General features: G+C 48.1%; 1 protein-coding gene across 2 annotated transcripts; it reads left to right on the forward strand.

Annotated features, from left to right (window-relative positions):
* The first annotated feature begins 544 nt into the window (after positions 1-544).
* On the forward strand, positions 545-11,797 carry LOC120688431 (kinesin-like protein KIN-7K, chloroplastic). 2 transcript variants are annotated; one of them, XM_039970753.1, is made up of 25 exons: positions 545-1,182; positions 1,288-1,385; positions 2,998-3,087; positions 3,415-3,467; positions 4,108-4,173; positions 4,300-4,353; positions 4,787-4,846; positions 5,266-5,344; positions 5,870-5,937; positions 6,104-6,160; positions 6,254-6,358; positions 6,525-6,629; positions 6,766-6,873; positions 6,958-7,089; positions 7,223-7,396; positions 7,492-7,656; positions 8,280-8,420; positions 8,728-8,847; positions 8,933-8,983; positions 9,073-9,120; positions 9,212-9,373; positions 10,060-10,740; positions 11,097-11,171; positions 11,321-11,421; positions 11,503-11,797. In XM_039970753.1, exons 1-24 carry the CDS (start codon positions 833-835, stop codon positions 11,387-11,389), a joined length of 3,111 nt encoding a protein of 1,036 aa, XP_039826687.1. In that variant the 5' UTR covers positions 545-832; the 3' UTR covers positions 11,390-11,421; positions 11,503-11,797. The 2 variants fall into 2 exon arrangements, with proteins under 2 accessions (XP_039826687.1, XP_039826685.1); XM_039970751.1 differs by having other exon boundaries at positions 550-1,182; positions 11,097-11,226; positions 11,503-11,787.
* Positions 11,798-21,444: the final 9,647 nt, after the last annotated feature.

Genomic DNA, 21,444 nt, shown 5'->3' on the forward strand with positions numbered 1-21,444 from the left:
GGCGGCGCTCTGCCGGCCGGCCGGGGTAGGACCCCCGGTGGCCGGCGGCCGGCGGCGGGGGCGAGAAGAAGCCGGCGGCGCGGTGGCGACGAGCTTGGTTAGGGTTGGCGGCGGCGGAAGGCAGCGGCGGAGGCGGCGGATGGCGGGGGAGCGATGGAATAAGCCTTTTGCGATGTGTTTCTTCCCCTCGCATATGCGGGGAATAGACACCCCCGCCGTGCCCGGTGCCAGCGCGCGTGTTCACCCCTCCGCTTTTTCGGTTTTTTCACCGCCGCCCCCACGCCGTCTCTCTGACCCACGGGCCTCACGCATCGCCTTTCCCAACAAAAATTTAAAATCTTCCGCAGGAAGCAGGACACGCCGCAGTTATTCCCGCCCACCAGGCGCACCACCCCACCCGTCCCCTCCAGTTCAAACCGAGCCCCACCGGCCATGCCAGGCGCGCGGGCCCCGCGGAGGAGCGGGGCTCAGGTGTCAGCGTCGCCGATCCAGCCGCGTGGAAGCTGCGGTCCCCACCCTCCGCGCAACGCACCCGCTGGCCGCTGCCGCCCTACGGCAACCGCGGCGGCAGTAGGAGGAGCAGGGGAGAGGGATAGCACAGTGTCGCCTCCCACCTCCTGCCGTCTCGCTTTAAAATCCCGCGACGCCGTGGCCGCTCACCTCTTTTGGAGCAGGCCATGTGGAGCCTCTGACCTCCCGATACCTTCCCCTCCCGCTCGGCCCCCTCCCCACCCTTCCCGTGCTGCAGGCAGCAGCAGCAGCAGGAGTGCAGGGACAGGCACCGCGCCAGAGTCGCCTCACGGGGGAGAAGCTTCCGCGAGATCCGCGCGCGATGTCGTCGCGGCCGTCGTCGTCGTCGTCGCGGCGGAGCAGCTCGCCGTTCTCCGCGGGGCACCGCCGCCCGCCCACCGCGTCCTCCTCCTCGACCTCGTACTTCAGCTCCGGCCGCCTCATTCCGCGCTCGTCCCCGTCCTCCGTCAGCTCCAGCTTCTACGGCGGCGGGGGCGGGGGCAGCTCGAGGTCCACCACCCCCGGCCGCCGCCGCTCATCCGTAGCACCGGCGCCGGAGCCGGCGCCTGCGCTCGCGCCGGTGCCGTTCCCCAGCGCGGACGAGCTCGTCATCGAGGACACGTCCCGATCCGGCGACAGTATCTCCGTCACCATCCGCTTCCGCCCGCTCAGGTGGGGGATCTCGGAGGGAGTCGCGCGGATCTGTTTGCACGAGGCTGTGAGTAGGGTTGAGGGAGCGCTCGAAGTGGTTTTGAGCTGGATTTGGTGTGCTTGCAGCGAGCGGGAGTTCCAGCGCGGCGACGAGATCTCGTGGTACCCGGATGGGGATCGGCTTGTGCGGTGCGAGTACAACCCGGCGACGGCTTATGCTTATGGTGAGTAGCCTTCAGCTCCTCCTTCGTCCAACTTGGCAATGCAGGTAGTGGAATTGGGGATGTGGGCAATTTTAGGCAATGGAATTACAGTCTCGAGCCATTTTCTGATTTGGGGATTCCGGAAATAAATTATGGATTCAGACACTTGATGAACTTCTGAACTTAGTTCTTATATAGCATTCTATTACTCTTTTAGAGATAGACACATGCATATGAGCTTGGATGTAGCTTCACGATAAAACCAAAATTTAGGTCATGGTCTGCAGTTTTGGAAGCCATGTGTTGTTGCTGTGGAAGTGTGTTGTTGATATCTACCACTATCACGAGGCCTGCACCGTTTTATGCCTTTTTCAAGCTGATGATAGAGGACTGCTTGCTGCTGGTTGTTAAATCCTGATTGGTTAATTTACAGTATCATGTGAGTTTTTGTTACTCGGACACCATGGGCTGATGAAACAAACTTCATTCTGGCAGCACTAGTTCATCTGCAGCTGCCAAATTTGTTCCGGATCCTTATATGTTTGAAAGTTACGCCAGCCATGTCAAAATTTGTTTTCACAGCTGCGATGCATGCATGCTATTATCATGATATACTAGGACAGTTCCAATTTTGTTGTCCAAAGGAACATCATGTATATCAACACTTGATCTTATCTTTGTTGGATGTGCACTTAATTCAACTGGTCTTGAGTACAGTGATTCAGTGAATAGTTTGGACTCTGGAGTCTGCTTTCTGAACAACGTCAGCAACTCAGCATGAAACAAGTCATTGCGACAACCAGAAAATAAGGATTAATGACTGTTGGTTTTCCGGAAGACAACATTCTTCACAGTTACACATAGCTTAGGAAGCATACGGTTGGTCAGATCCTTCTGTTGCAGTTTTGGTTACTGGAGTGTGTTAGTATGAAGTATGAACCCATAACCCTGAGATGTGGCTGCACCAATGTGGGTACTGCACATCCTGGTAGCTTCTCCAAATTCCGAGACACTGAGTCATCATTGCTGTTCAAACTTTCAAGTTACCCTTAATTTGCAAGTATGGAAATATTGCTTTGAGGAACTCTACATAAATATTTGCGTCTAATTAGTCTTTAGCTATGGTTGCCTGTTGGGCTGTCAAAGCATTCAACACTGAGCCAGAAGCTGCCATGGATGTTCCATTTCGAAAAAAAGGGATCTGCTGGCACGATGCATATAAAATTGGTAGAATTGATAAGACTTTATTTGGGTTCCACTGGATCTTTGATTCTCCCATAACACGAACAAGGGAGACGGGATGGGCCTGAGGCCCGGGGATGCAATAGTCACAAATGGAAAGTTAATGCATGAATGGAATAAAAGGAGAAAAAACTTGGCAGAAGCAGTTTTTTTTGATAAGTTCAAATTCTACTTCATATAACTGTTACTAAACATTTGCACTGATGTTTTCAGCTCACTGTTGTTCTCATTCTTAACCGCAGACAATCAATCTGACCTAATCTGTCACAAAATTTTGATGTGTAGATTAAGACATCACACAGTTTATGTCCTACTCATCTGCTATACCAACTTTATGTCTACTTAATAATTAATTATTAATGGCTATGTCTACCTCCGCTTAATATTTCAGATAGAGTTTTTGGGCCATCGACAACCACTGAGGCTGTATATGATGTGGCAGCTCGCCCTGTTGTGAAAGGTGCCATGGAGGGCATAAATGGTATGCCAATTTTGGCTTATTTAGATCATCTTGAGCATTTTTTACCATATGCCATTTTTTCTTATTAAGCTAATCTGCACATACTTTTATGGTGATTTTGGTTTTACTGATACCGTATCACATAATGAGGGAATTCTGTGTCCACATATAATCTTACTCTCTTTGTGATGAGCTAATGGGGCACAGTTGTCTTAACTATTCATTTTCTACCTTTAATTGCAGCACCATTTATTTGTTACACAATTAATGTTTTTCCATGTACAGTGAGTTTCCTACCTGTCAATGCACTTGCATAATTTCTAAACGCAACTTTATACTGATTTGTAGGGACAGTTTTTGCCTATGGTGTCACAAGTAGTGGGAAGACTCACACAATGCATGTAAGTTCTCATATCCAAAATCTGTTGGTACAAAATACCAAGCTAATTTCCTAGGAAAGCCGTAATTATGCCGGCATACAGTTTGTTTATATGTGGCCCCTTCTGAGGTCATACTCTTAGATTCTCCCTCTAGTACATTACTTCCAATGCAGTTATACTTTCAAGATATTTTTTACAACTGCTACTGCAAGTGATAGTAACTATAGCATATGAATATGGCTTTTACATGTTAAACATATGCTCCTGCATGCATGATATTTTTAAAAAACTTGGCCTGCGGGGGGAAGAAACCCCCGAGCATTGAATAAGAGAAGACCTCTCACGCAGGCTGAGAAAACCCCCGAACCCCTGCCCCACCCTTACACGGGGGCGCCGTTACCCGTGTGAGTGCGGGCCGGGACCTTCCTTTCGTGCTTTGGCGTGGCGGCAGACGAGGTGATTTTTTAACCCTAGCCTGAAATTCGCTCCCACCGGGAGTCGAACCCAGGACCTGAGGAGTGCTACTGAGGCCACCTAATCAATCCGGCTAGGCACCCGTTCGCATGCATGATAATTTAAGTCAGCATGAATGCTTTTTTTCTTGAACGAAGTCAGCATGTATGCTTATACTGATCCATTTGTCTTTTCTGATTTTTTGTAGGGTGACCAGAATTGTCCTGGAATAATTCCACTAGCCATTAAGGATGTCTTCAGCATGATCCAAGAAGTATGGCCGTAAAAACTTGAGATACACAATATCAAGCAATCCTGTTTTTATGATTATTTTTCTAGCTCTTATATGTCAGTATGTCCTAAACTGCAATACTTGTTTTTTTCCTGTCTTGATCAACAGAGTCCTGGAAGGGAATTTTTGCTCCGTGTATCGTATCTTGAAATCTATAATGAGGTATACTACCTGAACAAGTTTGAATGTTGTACCATTTTCATAAATTTCTTCAATGCATGCATTTGGTCTTACTTTATTTGATTACTCAACAGGGCTCTTGTTTGATTCACTCTATGGTTTTATCTTGACTGGCTTGGCCCTTCACAAAAGGGTTCTTGTTTGATAATTCTACTTGGAATGCACTTGCACTTTATCTACTCATATACATTTTTTAAAATTTTTGCTGGCTACAATTTTTTTAGTTATGCAGAATTTATACTTTCCTGAAGTAGTTGCTCCCATTTATACCTGTTTGTTTTATGGGCATATTAGACTATTGAGTCTAATTTTCCTTTCTTGGAGGTCTAAGCAAAATTTGATGTCCTTTTCTATGCTAAGGTTATCCATATTCCTGTATTATATGGATAGATTTAATCAGTATATCTCATTGCAGGTGATCAATGATCTACTTGATCCTACTGGCCAAAATTTGCGTGTGCGGGAGGATGCACAGGTTTAAATCTCTAGAACCTTTTGACAAATAATTTTAACTGAATGGCTTAATATTTTAAGTTATGAAAACAAAAAAGAAATCTTATTTTTGTCATTACTTCTTACTTAGGTAGAATTATCTTAGTGTTTACTCAAAATTGTTATCTGGACGCAGTTTGTTGCCTTCAATTGGTGAATTTTGAAGTCAGGTGTATATTGTTTTTGTCGAGTGCCATTTTTTTCTTAGAGTGATTAACATTATATGATCTTATTTATCTTAATCATAGCATACAACATTATTTTCATATCTAACCCTCCTAGGCTGTTTTTTACTCACAATGTTTTCTTCGGTATATGCAAATGTACCTTATAGTTTCATCCATTGCAGTTACTGTTGTGTTTATGAGCTTCTCTAATTGCTTCCTTTTTCCCTCTCTCTAGGGAACCTATGTAGAAGGAATAAAAGAAGAAGTAGTTTTATCTCCCGGACACGCTCTTTCTTTTATTGCAGCTGGTGAAGGTGATTACATTATCTTTCCCAGTTATTAGTATGTTACTAGCATCATGATTTCTGGTGGCATGTTTTACTGTCACTTTTACTGAAGATAGTTTTCTTGTTCTGGACGTTAGATGTGACTATTTCTTGGGGTACAATCTCATATTATGGTATTACTTTCAGATTCATATTTTAATGGCTTCTACCTACATTTCAATCAACCTGTCCACTAATTGGATTGGGTTCTGCTTCTAAGATTCTCAAATACCACTGTATGGAATCGATCAGTCATGAATTATCCTTTTCCATATTTGTTGTTCACCTGGTTATGTAGATGTTCTTCTTAGGGCAAAGCGCGCGCGCGACTGCGGGGTTGGGGGTTGGTGTGTCTTTCCAATTCCCCACTGATCGTTTTTTTAATGATGTTAACTACTGGAAGTGGAAATCTGTTTTCACTTTTCTGAAATGTGTCATGATTTCAGTTGTGTAATAAAGCAGCGTGGGTTCTTTTTTTTATTACATCTAACCTAATACTATGTAACATGACAGAACATCGGCATGTTGGCTCTAATAACTTCAACTTATTTAGCAGCCGAAGTCATACGATTTTCACTTTGGTGAGTTTATAATTTCCTTCAGTATTTTAATGACTAATGCAGTTCGGGTTCTTTCTTATACCCTAAATACTCCTCAGTTCCTGGATCACCTGTATGATATTTGTTAACCACATGTGTGATATGCTGTATTTCTTAATTTGACCCATAGCATATCTACTCTCTTCAGATGATTGAAAGCAGTGCCCGTGGCGATGAGTATGAAGGGGTCATGTATTCACAGCTCGTATGTTGTTCTGCTCCTAATAATCATTCTGTTTACACTTTCCAGTTGCCCATGGATTTCTATCTCATATTTTGTGCTTTTGTCATTTTTTAGAATTTGATTGATCTAGCTGGATCTGAGAGCTCTAAGACAGAGACTACAGGGTTACGAAGAAGGGAAGGCGCATATATTAACAAGAGTCTTTTAACTCTTGGAACTGTAAGTTCTCCTTGCCAATCATATGTGACAACTCAGGATTGCTGGTATACTATCAGCAACTTAGACACCAACTCAGCTTCTTAAGAATTTGACCGTTGTGTAACTATTTCTATCAAAACATTTTCAATCTTAAGTTCTGTTGACTTGAACGTTTTTCTATTCAAAGGTCATTGGCAAGCTCAGTGAAGGGAGGGCAACACATATACCCTATCGTGATTCTAAGTTGACCCGTCTGCTACAGTCATCATTAAGTGGCCATGGTCATGTCTCAGTAAGTACTTACCTTTTCTGCCTCTCAGGGAACCATTCCTTTTGGTACTCGCTCCATTATTCTGGAGGAGGCATTGAAGTAGACCATTAAAACCTCCTTCCGAAGTGGTCAGCTGATACACTTTTTTTTCATGCAGCTAATTTGTACAATCACCCCAGCATCCAGTAACATGGAAGAAACACATAATACATTGAAATTTGCAAGCAGAGCAAAACGCGTTGAAATTTACGCCTCTCGCAACCGGGTAAATATTTAGGCATACAAAACTGATTTCCTATGCCACCATTCTGGAAATGAATTAACATATATAATGATTTTGACTGCCCAGATAATTGATGAGAAGTCTTTGATCAAGAAGTATCAGAGAGAAATATCCTCTCTAAAGCAAGAACTCGATCAGCTAAGGAGAGGAATGATTGGCGGTGCTAGTCAGGAAGAAATTATGAGTTTACGTCAGCAGGTATGTCCTGTTTCCTTGATAGAACTGCACTTTTACATTGTTCTGTGCTCCTTGAAAATTTACCCTGTAGAATAATCATTGTGTTGGTAAGTTGATAAATGCTTGAAAGTACTTTTCTTTCTTTCCCTTTTAGTTGGAGGAGGGTCAGGTAAAGATGCAGTCCCGTCTGGAGGAGGAAGAGGAAGCGAAAGCTGCTCTAATGAGCAGGATACAACGCTTGACCAAATTAATACTTGTTTCCACAAAAAACAATATTCCTGCGTTAACAGATAGTCATCAGCGACAAAATTCTGCCAGTGAGCAAGATGTAAGTACTAATTGCTAAACTATTGTACATTTGCGTATATAGTTTTGCTGTACTTTTTTCTTCTTCTGGAAATATGAATTGTCTCTGTATTTCAGAAGTTAAGCACTTCACAAGATAGTTCGACGCCTGTTCAAAATGAAGGCACCACAAAAGACCCCATATCATCTGCTTTGCCAGACTCATTGGATGAAATCAATCAATTAAGATCTGCCAGTGGGGAGCATTCTTCAATTACTGGTTCTGCACCAGATTCAATGCAGGTAGGTCAGCTGCCCATTCTGCCAATGTTTTTGATAAAAAAAACTTATTTGTAAGGTGTTTTCTATTGTTATTGTGGATGTTAGTAGTTGATAATGCACGGGATCACCACTGTGCAATGGGGGTAAGATGACATGGTTTGAAGGGTATTGGAAATTGGAATTGTGAAAGGGGGAGAAAGTACTCTAAATTGAGTTAAAGAGAACTTTTGGTAGATACATAATTTATTCTTGCTAAATTAACAATTATTAGTCAAGTGAGAAACAGCTTCCAGGTGAAACAATTAAGAATCCCTTTTACAGAGGCGGACAGACCACCTTGACTCAACTCAGAAGCAATTTCTATGTGAATGAGTTTTTTTTTCAACTCTGATTCTTTAACTTGTAATATACAATATGTGGCTGATTATTTATAGGTATGAAAGAATATCTGTTCCTGATGCAATTCTTCCATTACCATCGGCTGGACCATCTGGTCAATATTCAGTGGCATCTGTAAAATTTGGCTGTTCATGAAAGACAATCAATGGACAGAACATTTCCATGCTAAATTAGACTTTATTCTACATTGAGCAGGCTTTTTTTGCCTTATTATTGGTTATAATTTATTGTGCTTGGCATATCAGGCGGGTTTCACGGCATCAGATCAAATGGATCTACTAATTGAGCAAATTAAGATGCTCGCTGGGGAGGTTGCATTTGGTACCAGTTCGCTGAAAAGATTAATCGAACAATCAATAGATGACCCTGAAGGGACAAAGGACCAGGTATTCCCCTGACTGAATCATTTTTTTTTGTTTTTACCTTTTCATCAGTACCAATCTTGTTCCATTTGAGGACGTAGCAGTGATTATCTGTACAGTATATGTTACTTCTGGAAAGAAATCAATAGCTGGACAAATAGCAAAGCACATGAAACTTGGAAGCAGCAAGCAGACATAAAGCATGAGAATTAACTGTTTACTGTTCACATGCATGACATGCCAAATAACATTCCCCGTAGCTGGGTTCTGCAATCTATTTTTATATACATTGTATAGTTGCTCATAATATTGACATACATCTTTATAACAGATAGAAAATTTAGAACGTGAAATTCAGCAAAAGAGAAGGCACATGCGATCCCTGGAACAACAAATCATGGAAAGTGGTGAGGCATCAGTTGCTAATGCTTCCATGGTGGATATGCAGCAGGTAATACGTCCAGCATCTGGTATTCCCTCTTAATTGTTTCATTTTTTTGCCTTCTGTAGTAACATGTTTTCTTTTGTGAAAACAGACTATTTCAAAACTGACAGCTCAATGCAGTGAGAAGGCTTTTGAGTTAGAGGTGATCTTTTGAACTTCTACCGTGATTTCTATCAAACTCAATTACCCGGAATGGCTTTTTAACAATTGTCTTGTGTTTTTTTGAGACAGTTAAAATCAGCCGATAATCGTGTCCTTCAGGAGCAGCTACAGCAGAAGGTTCTCTCTCTCTTTCTCTCTCAATAGTATTATTTCACTTTAAAATCTTCAGGTTGGCAAAAGTTTGATCCAAAAACTTTGCTAATTGCAGAATACGGAAATCAATGATTTACAAGAAAAAGTTCTTCAACTTGAGCAACAACTCTCAGTAAAGGCTGACAGACCCCCTGAGCAGGAGACAAATTACATACAGCAGGAGAATAATTACACACAGCAGGAGACTATTGATTTGAAATCTAAACTTCAGTCCAAGGTTCTCTTACTGATCCTTGCATTGTCTGTTTTCTTTCAACTGAATTTCTTTCCATGCATTTTAGTTAACACTCTTGTAGTTTCTTTCATTCTGAATTTTGGCATCTTGCACAGAGCACAGTATACCTACCTGTATAATTTGTGGCAGTCTTCAATATAGAATAGCCATGATTAGGTTTGCTGACCAGTATAGATCATCGCTCATCTTTCACCAAATTTCCTGCTTCACCCTTCCTGTGGTTCTAGTAGATAGAAATTCTACGCATGTTCCTTAGATGACTGTAGGCCAAAGGGCCTCTAGCTGAGTTGGTTAGAGGAACCCAACGGCACTCCTCAGGTCCTGGGTACGACTCCCCGTGGGAGCGAATTTCAGGCTGAGGTTAAAAAAATCCCCTCGTCTGTCCCATAGTGCCAAAGCACAGGTCTAAGGCCCAGCCCCGGTCGTGGTCGTCTCACATGGGCTACGGTGCCGCTGTGTAAGGGTGGGGCCGAGGTTCGGGGATTTTCTTGGCCGGTGTGAGACGGTCTTCTCTATCATACAATACCGCGGGGGCGGTCATTCCCTTGCCGGCCGAGTTTTTTTTCTTAGATGACTGTAGGCAACTCTGCAACTGCATACTGTTTATGCTTGGTTTATCTTAAATTCAAGTAATCAAGTTAACCAACTTTGCCTATGTACTTTAACAGGAAGCTGAGATCGAAAAGTTGAAATACGAGCACCTGAAAATTACTGAGGAACATCATGACTTGATCAATCAAAACCATAAGTTAAGCGAGGAAGCTGCGTATGCAAAGGAATTGGCATCTTCAGCTGCTGTTGAACTTAAGAATTTGGCTGAAGAAGTTACAAAGCTATCTGTACTAAATGCGAAGCAGGCAAAGGAGTTATTAATTGCTCAGGAGATGGCACATTCAAGGGTTCATGCTAGAAAGGGTCGTACAACTAGTAGGGGCAGGGACGAGGTTGGGACATGGAGCCTAGATTTAGAGGACATGAAGATGGAGCTACATGCCAGAAGACAAAGGGAGGCTGCTCTGGAAGCTGCTTTGGCAGAGAAGGAGCTTCTTGAAGAGGAGTACAAGAAAAAGTTTGACGAGGCAAAGAAAAAGGAATTATCTTTGGAAAATGATCTAGCAGGCATGTGGGTTCTCGTTGCTAAGTTGAAGAGAGGGGCTTTAGGCATATCCGATTTGAATGTTGATGATCGGTCAGTTAACCTAGCTGATATAACTAATGGCACAAAGGAAAACAAAGTTGACAAGAATTTCGGTCTAGTTGAGAAACAAATTTCAGATGATACTATGAAGTCACTGACCGCAGAAGAACATAGAAGCCCGGAGTTTGAACCACTTCTTGTTCGTCTGAAGGTATATACATTCTTTTGATTATACATATTCATTAGTTTTTAGAGTAGGGTGTGCTATCAACTTGCTGTAACTTTAACTTGTCATGTAAAGCACAACAATAAATTATAACAAATGATAGTAGATTGGGGGCTATATACTAGATTTCTAGATCTGAACTGGTGTTGAATTATAGCTATCTACTTTCAGATCTAGTGGTTATATACTTGTATCTGAACCACTATTTGAATTTGCTCCATCATTGATATTGGTGGTTCAATTAGTAAACTCATTAAATCAAGTGACTGTTGCTGCTGGATTGTCAATAATGCTGAGTGATAAGTGCCACTTGCGAACCTAATAAATTCTTCTGCGCGCAGGCTAAAATTCAGGAGATGAAGGAAAAGGACTCTGACCCCTTAAATGACAAAGATGGAAATTCACATGTCTGCAAAGTATGCTTTGAATCTGAAACCGCTGCAGTATTGCTTCCTTGCCGTCATTTTTGCTGTAAGCAACTGCCTCCATTGGCGAATTGCTTTCATGCATTGAAGTTGGTGACATTTCATTCTGACTAAACGCATGTGTTTCCTCCTTTTTTCAGTGTGCAAGCCCTGCTCGCTTGCTTGTTCAGAGTGCCCTCTGTGCCGCACTAGAATCGCAGACAGGATAATCACCTTCACATGAATCTCGTGCTAGCTTCAGGTACCAAAGACTTCACTACCTGCACGTTGGTTCTCATACTAGACTGTGTTTCCCTAACAATAAATTTTGTCTCTCTGGCAGGTGGTTCTGAAGCACCCGTTCTCTTGTAAAATCCTCAGGGTATATGTTTCTCATTTTCCTTGTAGCAAAGAAGGTACCTTTCTATGTTCCTTCTTTGTTGTATCGCCATTCTTTCGATTACCCTATAGCTTTAGCTTTCGTTCTTTGTTGTACCGAGGAGTTACAAAATGATGACTTCTCGCTCTGCAAATATGTATAGAATATGCGAATCGACATTGTAACAGATGTTGATTTTTGTTTCTGCTCCATCAAGAAAAGTAGTCAACAACCTGATGATTGATGTCATGTGTGTGTATATGCTGATATACTGCTTCTTGTCTTTTTTGATTGGGCTGCACAGTTCGGCCTGTAATGTATATGATGACCTTTTTGGAATGGAAAAAGTCCTTTTTGCCTCCCTCAACTTTGGGTCGAATATGCTTTTCCTCTCTGGATAACAAAATCGTCTGTCCAACCTCCTCAGACTCACAAAACCGTTCACATAGCCGCCCTGAGCGGTTTGAGGGTGAGCTGGCAGCGGTTTTTCTTATTTTCTTTTATTTTTTATTTTGACTAAATTTTTGAAAAATCATAGCTAATCACAAAAAAATCATAAAAGGGAAAATCTAATTTTGTTGAACTCCACATAAGCAAATCTACGCATTGAACATATTATATGGTATAATTTAGTATAAATATTTTGCTGTAGATTTAGATATATATTTTTCTGTAATTAATTTATAGTTATAGTCTCTGTCGTCGTCCAATTACGATGAAATTTTATAGTAGTCTAATCATTATATGATTGAGATGTAATAAAATTTTTATGATTATCAGATCATGTATGACTGAGTTATTGATTTATCTATGTTTATCTATAGATTGGTCTATATTTATCTAGGTTTATATAGATAAATCTATAGCTCAGTCAAACATGATCTAATAATTATAAAATTTGTACTATTGCTCAATCATATAATGATTAAGCCACCATAAAAATTTCACCATAATGGGACAACAGAAACTGTAGATATAAAATAATTACAAAAAACATATATCTAGAACTCTAGAAAAAAATTGTACTAAAGTATATCATATAATATGTTCAATGCGTAGATCCACTTATATGAAGTTCAACAAAATTGGATTTTCCATTTTATGATTTTTTATGATTTACTATATTTTTTAAAGATTTAGTCAAAATAAAAAAGGAGAAAAACCGCTGCCACTTCACCCTCAAACCACTCAGGGAGGTTATGTGAACGGTTTTGTGAGTCTGAGGAGGTTGGACGGACGATTTTGTTGTCTAGGGAGGAAAAATATATTCGATCCAAAGTTGATGGAGGAAGAGGACTTTTTCGGATTGTGCCAAATCCGTGGACTGGGAGTTATGAAATTTGCTGATGTTTTTTTTTGAAGGAAAATTTGGCGATGTTGGTGGGCTGATATTTCAGCTCATGCTGATCAACACGAATTGTTGTGTCCAGCCCGCTATGGTGGCAAGCCCCCTCCAGTCTTTATCAAAAAAAAAAAAGGTCCCCTCCAGTTTTTATAAAAAAAAAAGTCCCTCCAGCCGGTGTGCAATCACTGCCATAGTGCCATGTGATTGTGCTGTCTAGATCGTTGGTTGCACCTACAATATTTCTACGTAATGAACCAGCTGTGACAACGTCGTAAGCCTGGCCAAAGGGATGTACAGGCAACCAAATAAAACGGAGCTGCATTGGTGAAGCTGGCGAGACGCGCTCGCGCTTGTGTTCCAACTTCCAACCAGCCGAAGTATGAAGGTAAGATTGAAGGAGGCTCAATCTCATGTCAATTGGATACGTGTTTAGCGCTCGAAGTATCATGCGCCAGGTAGGGTAGTTTAGCTAGTCTTAGTTCATCTCTTGCTCATCTCCATGGTTCGGGTGGTTGAGCACTCCCACCACGACGACGACATGGAGATGACGGAGGGTGTAACGTCATATGCGCCACACGCCTCTCGCCTTCCTGCGCCAGGGGCAACCGTGCCCGTGGAGCAGCCACCGTCGGTGGCGGCGCGCGCTGCACGTCGGCAAGAGTCAGGGCGCCCGTCAAGGGCCCCCTCACAAGCTGCGAGCGGCGGAGCGCTGACGGCAGCTAGGGAGTTGCTTCGCAACCCTCCGGCTCCTGCAGCTTCACCAGACGCTCTGAGGCGGTGGCGGGACGACATTGACCGTCTCCTCCATCTGGCTCAAGCCTCCCCCAGTTCTGCAAGGACTGGGCAACGACCTCCGCATGGCAATACGGTGGTGCCCTACCACCGGCGCCAGGGCGGTGCGTCGGCGTCCGTGCACTCCCCCACGGTGAGGGGTGCACGAATAGAAGACTTGCGGGCAGAGCTCAACCGCAGATGCGCGGTTGAGGACGCCCGCATCTCTGTGGAAAGGGCGCGAGAACGCCGCCTCAACATTGAGGGCCGCAACCCCAACGCCGACTTGGACGCAGCGGCACCCAAGCCTCCGGGAAATGCCCGGATATAGGCGGGCACCCCGATGGCTGGGGTGGGTTGCGCTGCGCTGGGGGATCACCTCCGCGCGGTGGCATGACCGTCCAAGTTCCGCCCGCACCTGCCGGAGAAGTATGACGGTACCACTAATCCGTCGGAATTCCTGCAGGTGTACGTTACCGCCATCACAGCAGCTGGTGGTAACGACGCTGTCATGGCGAGCTACTTTCATGTAGTCTTGATTGGGCCAGCCCGGACTTGGCTCATGAACCTCACTCCTGGAACGATTCAGTCCTGGGAGGAGCCCTGTGTGAGGTTCACTGCGAACTTCGCCAGTGCGTACCAGCAGCATGGTGTGGAGGCTCACCTCCACGCCGTGAGGCAGAAACCCGGAGAGACGCTCCGGGCATTCATCTCGCGCTTCACCAAGGTACGGGGTACCATTCCTCATATCTCGGACGCATCTATTATTACTGCTTTTCGTCAGAGGGTACGTGATGAGAAGATGCTCGAGAAACTGGTGACGCACGAGGTGGAAAGCGTTACCACGCTTTTCTCCATGGCTGACAAGTGTGCCAGGGCCGTTGAGGGCCGCGCATGGCACTCAGCCCCCCTAGACGGAGACGCCAGGGCTGGTGGCTCCGGAGCTACCGTCCAAATCGGTGGCAAGAAAAAGAAGAACAAGAACCGGGGTCGCGGGGAGCCACATCCCGGCGGTCCAGTCGCTGCAGCAACGGCGCCAGCTGCAGCGGCAGCGGCTGGGGGCTAGAATGTGCATGGCAAACGCCCGTGCCCGCAAGGTGGCAATGGAGGTTCATGCCCAGTTCATCCCACTGCTCGCCACAGCGCCGCTGACTGCCGCGAGATCCAGAAACTCGCGAAGCGGTTCAGTGGGCGGTGTGAGCAGGCCTCCAAGGACGGCTCACCCCCTCCTCGCCAGCGGTCTGGCAAGGAGAAAGCCTTCGACAGCGAGACCGCTGTCGGGGAGAAGGAGCTGGGGTACCAATCCCCCCGCTCGGGAGCTGTAGGGCGTTTACAGCCACGACAACTCCGACTCTGACAACGAGGACTGCCGCAAGAAGCTGTACGTAATGTACGGCGGAAGCTGGGAGCTTGTCTCTCGGCGGGACGTGAAGACCCTTCACCGAGAGGTCCTTTCGGCGAAGCCGGGGGTCCCGAAGGCGGCGACACATCACAGGTGGAGGAACACCACCATCTCTTTCGGGCCATCTGACTGCCCGGAGAACATGGCCGGGGCTAGTGTACTACCTCTAGTCACCGCCCCTGTCATAGCCAACATCAGGCTCTATCACGTGTTGATTGACGGTGGGGTTGGCCTCAACGTCATCAGCTATGCAGCGTTCAAGCAGCTGCAGATCCCGGAGTCCAAGCTGACTCCCTCTCGCCCATTCTCCGGAGTGGGCCCACATCCGGTGTTCCCTTTGGGGAGCATCACTCTGCCGGTCACGTTCGGGACCGAGGAGAATTTCCGCACAGAGAGCGTCCAGTTCGATGTTGCGGAGGTGAACCTCCCGTTCAATGCCATCATTGGCAGACCGACTCTTTACCGCTTCATGGCCATTGCCCATTACGGGTATTTGGTCCTGAAGATGCCTTCCCCTGCCGGTGTCCTCACCGTGCGGGGTGACCGCACCGCTGCCGTCGCTGCAGTTGAGAAACTGCATGCTCTGGCGGCAGAGACTGCACGTTCCGAGGAGGACCCATCCACCTCGCGAGCCAGGGCGCCCGCAAAGGCACCTAAGGTTCAGCCGTCTGATCCGGACAATGTTCCCGTGAAGACCGTTCAGATCGGAGCGGACTCCTCCAGGACCACCCGCATCGTGGGAAACCTGGAGGAGAAATAGGAAGACGTGCTCATCACTTTCCTCCGAGCAAATGTGGACGTTTTCGCCAGGGAAGTGATCGAGCACCATCTGAATATCTACCCCGACGCCACGCCGGTACGCCAGAAACCTCAGAAGCAGTCCATGGAGCGGTAGAACTTCATCCGTGAAGAAGTCCGCAAGCTGCTACGCGCTGGCTTCATCGAGGTGGTCCACCACCCCGAGTGGTTGGCCAACCCGGTCGTCGTCCCAAAGGCCAACGGGAAGCTTCGGATGTGCATCGACTACACCAGCCTCAACAAGGCATGTCCTAGAGACCCCTATCCTCTTCCACGTATCGATCAGATTGTGGACTCCACCTCTGGGTGTGACCTTTTGTCTTTCTTAGATGCATACTCTGGTTTCCACCAGATTCAGATGTCTAGAGAGGATAGGAAACATACTGCTTTTGTAACAGTGGATGGACTTTATTGCTATATTGTCATGCCATATGGTTTGCGGAATGCCTTACCCACGTTTGTGCGAGCTATGAACACAACTTTCTGTAATCTAATTAGATATATAGTTGAGGTGTATGTCGATGATATTGTAGTCAAGACTAAGATAGGGTCAACACTAGTTGAGGACCTGTCCCTCGTCTTCGACCGACTGCGCGCCACGCGCACGAAGCTGAATCCCGAGAAGTACATTTTCCCCATCTCGGCAGGAAAGCTGCTGTGTTTCCTGGTCTCACATCGAGGCAAACCCAGCCAAGATCAAGGCGATCGAGGCGATGAGGCCTCCCGGCCGCATCAAGGACGTCCAGAAGCTTACTGGATCTCTGGCCGCTCTTAGCTGCTTCATTTCGAGGCTTGCTGAGAGGGGCCTCCCCTTCTTCAAGCTATTGAGGAGGTCCGGTCCATTCACTTGGACTGAAGAGGCTGAACAAGCCTTCCAGGAACTGAAGCAGCACCTCACCTCACTGCCAGTATTGGTGGCTCCAGAGCCAGGTGAGACGTTATTTTTGTATCTTGTTGCGTCTGCAGAGGCGCTCAGCATGGTGCTGGTCGCCGAGAGGACGGAGCAAGCTCGCCAGGGGGACACCAGGGTCTCCCCGGCCAAGGATGGTGAGCCGGGCCACGAACATGGGGGTCCGGCAGCCACTTCTCTGTCTGAAGGTCCGGACCCCGGACAAGGGGGTCCGGAGGAGCCTCGACCCAGTGGGAACCCAGAACCGCTGGGGGCCCAAGGACCTGACGTGGTGGACAAGGGCGAGCCGGACCCGGTGGCCAAGGTCCGGACCATCCAGAAGCTAGTCTACTACGTCAGCGAAGTCCAGTAAACTGCGTCACTATTTTCAGGCATACAGAGTTGTCGTAGTGACCTCTTATCCGTTGAGAGCGATCATACACAACTCCAACGCCACGAGCAACATCGCCAAGTGGGCAGCAGAGTTGGCCGAGTTCCAGCTAGACTTCTAGCCCCGCCATGCAGTCAAAAGCCAAATCCTGGCTGATTTCATAGCAGAATGAACTCCTTCCCCAAGCAATTATGGGGGTCCGGACCTCAAAGCCGGACCCCCGGAGCCGGAAGTCAGGACACTAGTCTTCACCGAGCCCCACTAGACACTTTTCTTCGATGGGTCCATCCGCAAATAGTGGGCTGGAGCTGGTGTGGTCCTCATCGACCTAAACAGAGATCAACTGAAGTACATGGTGCACCTTGAGTTCAAGGCCACCAACAACATGGCGGAGTACGAAGCTTTGATCTTTGGCCTAACACAAGCCCTGTCTCTGGGGGTCCGGCAGCTCCTGGTGAAGGGAGATTCTCATCTAATCATCAAGCAGGTCCGGGGGGATTGCAGCTGCAACAATCCCCAGCTCGTGGCATACCTCATTCACGTGAGGAAGCTCGAGAAGGACTTCGACGCCTTAGAACTGCAACATGTTCTCCGCGAATTCAACTCAACAGCAGATGATCTCTCCGCGAGAGAATCTGCCTGGGCATCCGTGCCCGAGGGCGTCTTCGAAAGACGGTTGCTGAGACCTACCGCCCAGCCTGCCGAACTGGGTGAAGGGGATCAAGCTAGCACCTCGAAGCTAATGGTCCCGGCGGCATTCCATCTGTGGTACCCGCCCTGGGTTGTGTGCTCTGTTGAGGACCCTGGAGACCTCATAGAGCCACTCCCACCTGCTCAGGGAGGTCCCGATGCATGGATCTCCGAGATCCGGGACTACCTGAAAGTCAATATCCTTCCTGATGACGATGCGTCCGCTGAGCGCATAGTACGATTGGCTAAACGCTACGCGGTGGTAGAAAGGGATCTCTACCGCCGTGGCGCCATTGGTATCCTCATGCGGTGCATTTTCTAGGGAGAGGGCCGCGAGTTGCTCGCGGAGATCCATGGAGGCGAGTGTGGAAGTCATTCCTCATCTCGCACGCTTGTTGGTAAGGCATTTCGGCATGGCTTTTACTGGCCGACAACACTCCAGGATCCAGCTGAGTTGGTAAGGTCCTGCAAAGCATGCTAGTTCCATGCAAAGCAAATACACACACCGGCTCAAACTCTGCAAATGATCCTGCCCTCATGGCCATTCGCCGTATGGGGCGTGGATATCCTGGGGCCGTTCCCCCGGGCCGTCGGTGGGTACCGGTTCCTCTACGTCGCCATTGACAAATTCACAAAATGGCCAGAGGTTACCCCTGAGGTGAACATCACCAAAAAATCAGCAGTCGCATTCCTCAAGTCCATTGTGTGCAGATTTGGCGTCCCAAACCGCACCATCGCGGACAACGGGACCCAATTCAAAAGCAGACTCTTCCAAGAGTACTGCGAGGACATCGGCATCCAGCTATGCTTTGCGTCCGTGGCACATCCCCGCAGCAATGGACAGGTCGAGAGAGCGAATGCAGAGGTCCTTAGGGGACTCAAGACCCGCACCTATAACTGCTTGAAGAAGCATGATGCAAAATGGGTTGATGAGCTTCCGTGCGTGCTATGGGGCAACCGGACTACACCTAGGCGAGCCACCGGGGAGATCACATTCTTCCTGCTCTACGGGGCTGAAGCATGCCTTCCCCCGGAAATTCACCTGGGCTCACCACATGTCCAGGCTTTTGTCGAATCCAAGCAGGAACAACTGCGGCATGACGATGTGGACTTCGTTGACGAACGAAGGTGGCGAGCAGCAATCCGAAATGCACGCTACAACCAGGCGCTCAGGCACTATCATCAACGGTTCGTGCACAGTAGGGAGCTCCGGGCTGGGGACCTCGTCCTAAGGCGGATTCTGAACCGAGCAGGGCTCCACAAACTCTCCCCCAGCTGGGAGGGTCACTTCAAGGTTACAGATGTATGCCGGCCCGGATGCGTAAGTTTTACACTTAGACAGAGCAGGAAAATGAATTTTTACACTTAGATAGAGCAGGAAAATGAATTTTTCCTTTATAATAAGATAGAATTAGCATGCTGTCCAGAGCGGTGGGGGTCCGTCCTCGTAAACCCGGCCTCTGGCATCCATCACACCATCGGCTAGCATTAACACGCAGCCCAGAGCGGTAAAGGTCCGCCCTCATAAACCCGGCTTCTGGCATCCATCACGCAAGCCATGTATATCAAGTTGCAAAGGAAAGATTTGCCCCCGTTTCTGTCTTTGTGTCAAAAGTTTATTTCGCATTTCGATTCCGGAGTTTTTACCTTTCTAACCCCCGCGCGGACTTCCACTCTTGTTGCTACAGCTAAGATCTGTATTGAGTTGCCGGACTGCCGTACAGGTCCGGACCCCCTTTGCTGCTGGGAGAGGGGTCTGGACCCCTAGGGACCTGCTCTGGAGAGGGGGTGCTTGTTTCCTGGGGTGGTCCAGAGTCCTGTGTAGCCGCTTAGTCGGTTCCGTACCCAAAACCTACACGCTCCACCATCCTGTAATGAGTGCTCTAGTACCCGGAGCTGGGTAATTAGGGGCCCGGACCTCGTTCTAGCTCAAGGGTTAGCTTCCTAAGTCCTATACGGCAGTTCCAGCTCCATATTTCAAAGGATCAAGTACGACAGAATGGCCCCACCCACTGCTAGGGAGGGGTCCGGAACGTTGGAGCCAAGTCTGGTAAAGTCGTGTTTGTTTCCTGGAGTGGTCCGGAGCCCTGTGTAGTGCCTTAGCCTGGTTCCGTACCCTAGGCCTACACACTCCACCACTCTGTAACAAGCATTGAGCCGCCTGGACCTGTGTATCCGGAGCCCCGGACCTCGTACTAGCTTGGGGGACGGTCCAGAATAAGTTCGGCGGGCCTGCTACTAAGCTTTGACTTTGAGTGGTTGTAACACCCCGGTGTTAATTTTGACACTAACATTGTGCTTGATCGCTAGCTAAGGCTAATCACCGTCATTAGCGTTAACCGAGTCCGCGATTTAATCTTTGTCTTAGCCGTTTTCGATCCCGTTTTTGTCCTTGATCTGAGCTCCGAATCAACTTCCGCCCAAAATGAAAGTTGTAGATCTTTTAATCCTCTACAACTTTTATTTTGGCCAAATTTCAAGTTGTTATATGAAATTTGGAGTTTTAGCGGGTCAAACTAGAGTCAAAATCGTTCAGTGAGTAAACAGTAGTCTCCAGTGCTTCTACTGTGAAGCTCCCGACGCCCATACCGCCGCTGGTCGCCGGCGAGCCCGTCCACGCGTCGGCAATCGCGCTCGACCTCGGCGTCTGAGCGCCGCTCTTAGCCACGCGGACGCCTCGAACCTTCCCGTCCTTCCCTTCCATTCCCATCCTCGAGCTCGAGCGGAGCTAGGTCGAGCAGAGTCGCCGCCGTCCAACGCGCCGGCCACTGCTCGCCACCCCGCCTCGATTCGTCGCGCCCGGAGCCGCGCAGACTCGCCGTCCACCCACTCTGACCCTCCACGTGCTCGGCCGAGCCCCTACCCCGGCCGAAGTCAAGCCCCAAACGCCGTCCGCCATTGCTGTCTTCGTCAAGCTCCGCCCCGAGCTTCGCCCCTCCCGTCGACGACCCCCTTCCGGCCTTCCTTCGCCCAAAACGAACCCTCGGTGAGCTCCACAGCAACCTCCTCTCGCTCCCCGAGCTTTTCCCCGCCGGAATCCGCGGCCGCCGCCGTCGAATCGCCGCCGCGGAACGCGCCGCCTGCCACCCGCGCACGCCGCCGGCTCTCCCTGCGCCTCCCCGTGCGCCGACTCCGTGCGCCCTAGGGCCGCCTAGGACCCCTGGCTGCGCCGCCGCCTGCCTCCGCCGCCGACCGGCCCTGGCCGGGCTAGAACGCCGCCGCCGCCGAGCGCTCTGCCTCGCGCCGCCGCGGGCCGCCGCGCGCGCGCATGCCCTCCCCTCTGCGCCTTCCCTCTGCGCGCCCCGCCCTGCGCCTGCCTCACCGCCCCGCCCCGCCCTGGCTAGACCGGGCCGCGCCGCTCCGCCGGCCGGGCTCCGCCGGCGGTAGCGCCGCCTCCGCCGCCGCCGTGCCGCGGCCTGGCCCTGTGCGGGCAAAAGCAGGGGAGGGGGTGCGCTGGGAGCTGGGTCGGGCTCCGTGACCAGTGGGCCCCGGCTGTCAGCGCCCCCCCTTTTAATCTTTTGTGTTTATTTCCCTTATCTCGGCTGAAAACTTCGTAATTGCGTAGAAAATCACAGAAAAATGCGAAAAATGCCAAAAAATTTTTGTTAGGGTTCTAAAAT

This window comes from Panicum virgatum, chromosome 9N, assembly GCF_016808335.1.
Source record: "Panicum virgatum strain AP13 chromosome 9N, P.virgatum_v5, whole genome shotgun sequence".
NCBI lineage: Eukaryota > Viridiplantae > Streptophyta > Magnoliopsida > Poales > Poaceae > Panicum > Panicum virgatum.

What these genes read in the sequence shown, in the direction of transcription:
- LOC120688431 (XM_039970751.1), top strand. Translation starts at nt 833, where the DNA reads ATGTCGTCGCGGCCGTCGTCGTCGTCGTCGCGGCGGAGCAGCTCGCCG. An exon ending in TTTTATTGCAGCTGGTGAAG is followed by an intron (nt 5,345 to 5,869) that starts GTGATTACATTA and finishes GTAACATGACAG; the next exon opens with AACATCGGCATGTTGGCTCT. An exon ending in GGGTCATGTATTCACAGCTC is followed by an intron (nt 6,161 to 6,253) that starts GTATGTTGTTCT and finishes GTCATTTTTTAG; the next exon opens with AATTTGATTGATCTAGCTGG.